The 7422-nt window shown below is 49.1% G+C and overlaps 1 protein-coding gene across 2 annotated transcripts; it reads left to right on the top strand.

The window, feature by feature from the left end:
• The first annotated feature begins 209 nt into the window (after positions 1–209).
• PRDM8 (PR/SET domain 8) lies at positions 210–7168 on the top strand. Of its 2 annotated transcripts, none has more exons than XM_063611179.1 (4): positions 210–632; positions 2958–3178; positions 4169–4400; positions 4782–7168. In XM_063611179.1, exons 2-4 carry the CDS (start codon positions 2960–2962, stop codon positions 6401–6403), a joined length of 2073 nt encoding a protein of 690 aa, XP_063467249.1. In that variant the 5' UTR covers positions 210–632; positions 2958–2959; the 3' UTR covers positions 6404–7168. The 2 variants fall into 2 exon arrangements, with proteins under 2 accessions (XP_063467249.1, XP_055153183.1); XM_055297208.2 differs by having other exon boundaries at positions 211–632; positions 4785–7168.
• Positions 7169–7422: the final 254 nt, after the last annotated feature.

The following is a 7422-nucleotide window of genomic DNA, read 5'->3' as shown; positions in this document are numbered from 1 at the left end:
GGGTGTCCAGCTCTCTGTCATAGCTTCTCCAAGTGCCTAGTGAAACGGGGAAAGGCCCTCTCCAATCATTTTGGTGCCTTCCTTTCCAATCCTGAAACGATTTTCCCCTCCTAGCAGTCCCAGAGGGCCCGAGCTTTAGGAGGAGGCGGGCCGGGACGCTCTCTGAGAGGCGTTGCCACCCAGGGTAGGCGCTCAGGATCTGCGGGGCGCGGGCAGGCCGGGGGAAAAAAGCTGCGAGGCAGGCGGCGCCGGAGGGAGCGCCCGGCCCAGCAAAGAGTTAAAGGGAGGGGACGTGGGCTGTCACGCGTCATTGGGCAGATTATGTGCAGCAAACAAAAAGTGTGTGTCTGCGTGCCAGTCAGTCACTGCATCGGGTCCATCTGTACAACTCTCTCCGTTTCTCCGTCTCTCTCTCCCTCGCTCGCTCGCTCTCCCTCCCTCCACCCCCCAATCTTTTTCTCCCCATCTCTCCATCTCTCTCTTATCTCTTCAGGAAGAGCCTAAAAGGCGACCACACCAACACCTCTTGACATGGAAATACACTGATACAAAAGGCGAAAAGAAACACTCGATTGCATCTTCCCGGTTCCAGGTGGCCTGATTTGGGAGATTCTATACTGACCTTATTCCTGGTAAGTCTGTTTGCATTGATGTGGGAGGGGGATGGGAGGAAGACAGTTTGGTGGAAAGAGTAGAACATTTTGTCTTCCGTCTCCTTATTACCCAGAAGAGAGGGAAAAATAATTCTTGAGGGGCTCTCTACTGCCAGTAATATTGTACAAAAGGAGGAGCGGGTGGGGAGCACTTTGCCGAAGAAGCCAGAGACTGGGGAGCGCGCGGCCGCCAGACAATGCCTGCCTAGAGGGACGGGCTAGTGGCGGGCAGCAGCGACCGGCTTTCAGAAAGCCCCGCCGGCTCTGGGGTATATTCCCAGGGCAGGCGGATAAGAACCTGGGCCTAGAGCGGGGCACGGAGCTGTGAAACGTTGGATGGCAAAGGCGACCACACGCTGGCGGGCGCTCCTAGCCTCTTGCCCAGCGGTTATTGTGATGGGCTTGAGGCTCGTGGCGCCTGGCGCGGCGACTCCGACCGCTATTAGCGCGGCGTAGTGAGGACCTTCTCGCCGTATTGTTAGGTAGAACTGCATTTTAATGACTGCGTCCCTGCTGTTGCCCGAAGTGACTGGGCGACCTCCCAGCACAATGAAATGCTTGTGTGAATGAGATTTTTAAAAGGAAGAGAGAAATTGGGGCATAAAACGCTGAATTTAAGGAAATTGAAAAGAGGAGAACAGGATTCCGTTGAAAAGGAGACGAGAGGTTATGGGTTTTTTTTTTTTTTTAATGTATTTTAATTTGAAATGAAAAAATCAGGATGTCTACCTTGTATGGGGCAAAAATGACCAGGGACAGATGATGTAGAATAATAAAGTTTCTACTTTATGGATATTTTCCCTTATTTCTGCTGTCTGGGAGATACAGCTCAACACTTGACATTTGGGGGATGCAAGAGGATGAATGGAAAATGAGGCTAACCAAAGTTTTAGGCTATGTTAGCTGGAATGGGGGAAAAAAAGCACACCTTGTAATCACACGTGTAAGGTTAACTGGTTAATATAAATTAAAATAAAAATAGATGTCACTGATTTTATTCCATAATGAACAGCTTTGCAGGAAAAGAATTAGATCTACTCTTTCCTGCTACTTAATTACATAAAACATACATAAATAATTGCCAACAGTGACATTATTAGGGAACAACAAACTTGGAGGAGTCTTTTGATTAGTTTGAAATACTAAGCAATGCAGCTAGTTCAAAGCTATTTTAAAAATTTAAATACCTGTTTTTTTTTTTTTTTTTTAATGATATGTCTTGTATGGGGTGTCCAGAGGAAGGAAAATATCCCTTTATGACAGCTTAATAGAGAACCCTCCATTGGGGCATTACTTTCTAAATAGCTGCGGATTAAACAGCTGGAGAGCCCACTGAGGAGTGCTCAAGCAGGGCTGCCCCCTCTTGCCCAAAAAGGGTCATATGGGGTAGGGGGAGTGAAAATTTACCAGTCGTTACACACAGTATTTCAGACTGGGGACACTTTAGGCCTGTCCTGTACCTGCCCACTTCATGAGCCACATGTGACTCAATCCATCCCCTTGTGTAACAAGGTAACCGGGATTCGCTCTCATCCATAAATAAGCATGTCCAGAAAAAAAATTACCTCTGCTTGCTGCTTTTAATTAAAGCCTCAGAGGAACAGTGTTGGATTATGGTAATGAGCAGACATACGTCCCTTCTTGTAGACTGCAGAGAAAGGTTAGCTGACACAGAATTAGTGGCCCTGACATTCCACTTGAAATCCATTCGCCATGCTCCGCTGTCTCCGCCTGCTCACTAACGCTGCTCCCCTCTTTGGAAGAAAAGAAAAAGATCAGCTCCCGAGCATCCAGTTCAATACACAGGCAGAGAGGCACTTTCCCCCAAGGGTTAGAAGTTTCTTTCAGTAAGGGAAGTCTATAGGCTGGTTAAAAAAATTATATATATGTGTGTGCGTGTGTATGTGTGTGTGTATGTATGTATGTGTGTGTGTATATATATATATATATATACATATATATAATTCTGCCTTGAACTTCACCTCTAAAACCTACCCAATTCAACATCAAGGTAATGCAAAAATTATCTAGTCTTTCCTAGCCCTTTCTTTTCTTTCTCCCAAGCAGTCAGCTCCAGATCTCCCACTATTCTAATTATTTTAACAAGTATCCCTTAGTTTTCATCTTTAAAATATGCCATGTTTATCTGCTTTAATTTTGAAATAAGAGCTATGCAAAAATCAGGCATGTGCAAGGAGGCATGTGCAAGGAAAATCTACCTAGTATTTGGACAGTTCTGCCTGGGTTAATGGCGGTAAAAGCAGTAATGTAACTCACTTTCTTGTGCTGTGTGTCTATCTCCAGTGATGGAGGATACAGGCATCCAGCGAGGCATCTGGGATGGAGATGCCAAGGCTGTCCAACAATGTCTGACAGATATTTTTACCAGCGTTTACACCACCTGCGACATCCCTGAGAATGCTATATTTGGTCCCTGTGTCCTGAGCCATACTTCCCTATATGACAGCATAGCTTTCATAGCTCTCAAGTCTACTGACAAGAGAACAGTACCGTATATCTTTCGGGTAAGTCTCCACTGTAGCTGTGTAGGTGTATGAGAGTAATGTCCTGTTGGAAATGGACTAAAAATAATTCTAATGACAAGTGGAGATAGGTTTTGCCTGTGGAAAAATGCAATAATGCAAGCAATCCCATTTCACACATCAAAAATTAGAAAAGGAAAATTAAACTCAAATTATTGTCAACTGATTTTTTGGAATAAATGACAAAATCTGATTTGGAATGTTAGAAATATCTAAATCAGTGCTTCAGTTCTGGATTATCCTGGTGATGAACACGACTTCCTAAACTCTGGGAGATTTCACTGGGGCGGAGGCTATTTGCATACTAACTAGTTTCTGCAAGTTCTTTGACAAGTATTGGGTACATCTGCCTTCCATCGGCGGAGGCTTCTTCATCCCCTAAATATTAGTTTCTTTGGTAATATTAGCTAGTGCCCAGAGTTTGTATTTAAATAAAAATGTTAATGGTTTTACAGTAAAGCATCATCAAATCCATATGTCTGAATTGGAAGATAAAAGGCCTGTCATTTCCTATTCTTCTATACAAAGAAAAGCTATTAATTGTTCTAGCCAAGATTAGGAACATGATTACCATAGCATAATTTCTAAGATCTAAGCTTGCTTTATTTCTGAAACAAACAAAATTCCACATACCTTTGTAATGTGGAATAACTTAGAAGTCAACTCTCAAGGGGTTAGCACTAAATTATAAGAAGAAATTTCCTCATTTAGTATTCAACCAATATATAAAAATGGTGACTTAAATAATCTATATGATAGATGCAGTGTTTCAAAGAATGGTTATCTTGCCTACTGGTTACAAACATGAGGACAGGTCCCAGCTTGGGCCAAAGTTTTAGAAGCGTGGTCTCAGATAATTTTTGGAAAAGACTAACATAGAAGAAATGGTCTTGATTCTTCTGATTTCATTCCCTCATGAGGGTCCCTCTCCCCCTCTCCTTCTTGTCTTCTTTCATTTATTTCAAACCGCAGGTAGACACCTCAGCAGCAAATGGTTCCTCAGAAGGTCTCATGTGGCTGCGGTTGGTCCAATCGGCCAGAGATAAGGAAGAGCAGAACCTTGAAGCTTACATAAAAAACGGACAGCTGTTCTACCGCTCTCTCCGCAGGATTGCCAAAGATGAGGAGTTACTAGTTTGGTACGGGAAAGAACTGACTGAGTTACTCTTGCTCTGCCCCTCTAGATCCCACAACAAAATGAATGGTAGGTTGGCTCGCGACCGGCGTGTGGGCCCTTAACTAGCGGGGGAGAGACGCAGGGAGCGGCAGGGGCTCACCCGGCGCGTTGGCGCGCCTTTCTTCCCTTTGGGTGTCTCACAGGAAGATTCTGAGATATAGTCTGGAATGAAGTTAAACAGATAGGTGAGGATAAAGCCAGGAAACTTGCTTGTTTGCTGTATTCCTCCCAAATCAGGAGGGAAAGTTAAATCAGGTTGGTCATTCTTTTCTCAGGCACTCAGGCCCTGAGAAATGAAGGTGGATTTGTCAAGGGGATGGTGGCAAACTGGCTTGAGGGCGATGCTGAGTAATCATGTGGTGTGCGTGTGTGTGTGCGTGTGTGTGTGTGTGGTGTTTGCTCACTAAGCAGGGTCGTCCCCTTATACATGCCTGGAATGCAGCCAACGTTTCCAGTTTGAGTTTCCCTATGTGGCGCATCTGCGTTTCCGCTGCCCCAAGAGACTTCACAGCGCTGATATAAGTCCCCAAGACGAGCAAGGCGGCGGCGTGGGCACCAAGGACCACGGGGGCGGCGGCGGCGGTGGCAAAGACCAGCAGCAGCAGCAGGAGGCACCTTTAGGCCCGGGTCCCAAGTTTTGCAAAGCCGGACCCCTCCACCACTACCCATCCCCCTCCCCCGAAAGCAGCAACCCACCCGCTGCCGCCGGCGGCAGCAGCGCGAAGCCATCCACAGACTTCCACAACCTGGCCAGGGAGCTGGAAAACTCCCGGGGAGGCAGCAGCTGCTCCCCAGCCCAGAGCCTCAGCAGCGGTAGCGGCAGCGGCGGCGGCGGCGGCCACCAGGAGGCGGAGCTGAGTCCCGACGGCATCGCCACGGGCGGCGGCAAAGGAAAGAGGAAATTCCCGGAGGAGGCGGCGGAGGGCGGCGGTGGTGCGGGTCTGGTAGGGGGCCGGGGCCGCTTCGCAGAGCGGCCCCTCCCGGCCTCCAAGGAGGATCTGGTGTGCACACCGCAGCAGTACCGAGCCTCGGGCAGCTACTTCGGCCTGGAAGAGAACGGCCGCCTCTTCGCGCCGCCAAGTCCCGAGACGGGCGAGGCGAAGCGCAGCGCCTTCGTGGAGGTGAAGAAGGCTGCCCGCGCGGCCAGCCTGCAGGAGGAGGGGACCGCCGACGGCGCGGGCGTTGCCTCCGAGGACCAGGACGCTGGCGGCGGCGGCGGCGGCTCCTCCACGCCCGCGGCCGCGTCGCCGGTGGGCGCCGAGAAGCTGCTGGCCCCGCGGCCCGGGGGCCCGCTGCCCAGCCGGCTCGAGGGCGGCAGTCCTGCGAGGGGCAGCGCCTTCACTTCGGTGCCGCAGCTGGGCAGCGCGGGCAGCACCGGCGGTGGGGGCGGAACGGGCGCCGGGGCCGCAGGCGGCGCGGGCGGGGGCCAGGGCGCCGCGTCGGACGAGCGCAAAAGCGCCTTCTCGCAGCCAGCACGCTCCTTCTCGCAGCTGTCCCCGCTGGTGCTGGGCCAGAAGCTGGGCGCGCTCGAGCCATGCCACCCCGCCGACGGCGTGGGCCCCACCAGACTCTATCCCGCCGCCGCGGACCCTCTAGCGGTGAAGCTCCAGGGGGCCACGGACCTGAACGGAGGTTGCGGGTCCCTGCCGAGCGGCGGCGGCGGCCTGCCTAAGCAGAGCCCCTTCCTGTACGCCACAGCCTTCTGGCCCAAGAGCTCTGCTGCCGCTGCAGCGGCGGCTGCGGCAGCGGCCGCGGGGCCCTTGCAGCTGCAGCTGCCCTCGGCGCTCACGCTGCTGCCGCCCTCCTTCACCTCGCTGTGTCTGCCCGCGCAGAACTGGTGCGCCAAGTGCAATGCCTCCTTCCGCATGACCTCCGACCTGGTGTACCACATGAGGTCGCACCACAAAAAGGAGTATGCGATGGAGCCCTTGGTGAAGCGGCGGCGAGAGGAGAAACTCAAGTGCCCCATCTGCAATGAGTCCTTCAGGGAGCGCCACCACCTCTCCAGGCACATGACCTCGCATAATTGACTCGGAAAGGACCCCAGCTTTCCACGCGCGCGCACGCACAGTCAAGCCACCTGCAGGAATAAACACGCGAGAACATCCACCGCTTCCTTGCACCCCGAAACACGGCACAAAGACAGATACATTCACCCCCCACAACGCACACACACCTCCTCTCCTCCCAGGAACCTCATTCAAATATTTACCCGGGACACACACACACACACTCACACACAAGAGCCAGGATGGTGGAGTTTTGATTGGGTGGGTTGTTTGAGGGGGTTTTCTTTTGAATGCACGCATTTTCACTTTCCCCAAAACAAAGGTACATTTTAAAAAATGTCATATATTGCAACATATTGATGCATTTGTCATACGTTTCTACTTAAATTATTAAGCACTTACGATTTAGATGTAATAATTATATGTAAGGACAAAATTTATTTTAGATATAAAGTAAAGGAGGAGGGTGAGATGCTTTCTGCATTTCTTGATGACAGTTTGTGTTCTTACAAAAACAAACAAAATGAATAAAAAGGGGTCGCCATTCAATTTGAGTTTCCAGGGGGAAGTGCATGTATAATGAAATGATTATGGACTTCAATGAAGAATGTCATCAATTATGTAAATATGTATTTTCTTTTAATACAAAGTGTAATTTTGTGCCAGTGAAATGGAGTCTGAATAGTTATGTGTTTCTTTTATCCCTGGAAATATTTATTAAACTTTATAGTTTATCCGAGTATGTTGGATGCTTTGACAATAAATGACTATTTTCTTCAAAGCAAATATTTGGAAAGTTTTTAAATTTTATTGTTGTAGTTAAGGACTATACTTTGAGTACATGTCACGTATTTTCACTGAGTTCCTGAAAAGAAGGGAAGAAAAAGCATAAGAGAGAATGATAAACCTGGCACCATTTGCATTTATTTACTCTAAGCCAATTTTGAGCCTAAAAGAAGATAAATTTTTATTATCACTTCGAAAATATTTAGCTGGAAAGTGTTGCGCATCTTGATGAAAGACAAATCATTTAGACAAAG

The sequence above is a fragment of the Symphalangus syndactylus genome, chromosome 10, assembly GCF_028878055.3.
Source record: "Symphalangus syndactylus isolate Jambi chromosome 10, NHGRI_mSymSyn1-v2.1_pri, whole genome shotgun sequence".
In the NCBI taxonomy this organism is placed as follows: Eukaryota; Metazoa; Chordata; class Mammalia; order Primates; family Hylobatidae; genus Symphalangus; species Symphalangus syndactylus.
The sequence above is the reverse complement of the archived record's forward strand: the minus strand, read 5'-3'. Positions and strand labels throughout refer to the sequence as shown.

Bases quoted from the DNA above. Each gene is read 5' to 3' on its own strand.
- PRDM8 (XM_063611179.1), top strand. From the start codon at position 2,960: ATGGAGGATACAGGCATCCAGCGAGGCATCTGGGATGGAGATGCCAAG. The intron at 3,179-4,168 runs GTAAGTCTCCAC...TTCAAACCGCAG, and splicing joins CAGTACCGTATATCTTTCGG to GTAGACACCTCAGCAGCAAA. The intron at 4,401-4,781 runs GTAGGTTGGCTC...TTGCTCACTAAG, and splicing joins ATCCCACAACAAAATGAATG to CAGGGTCGTCCCCTTATACA.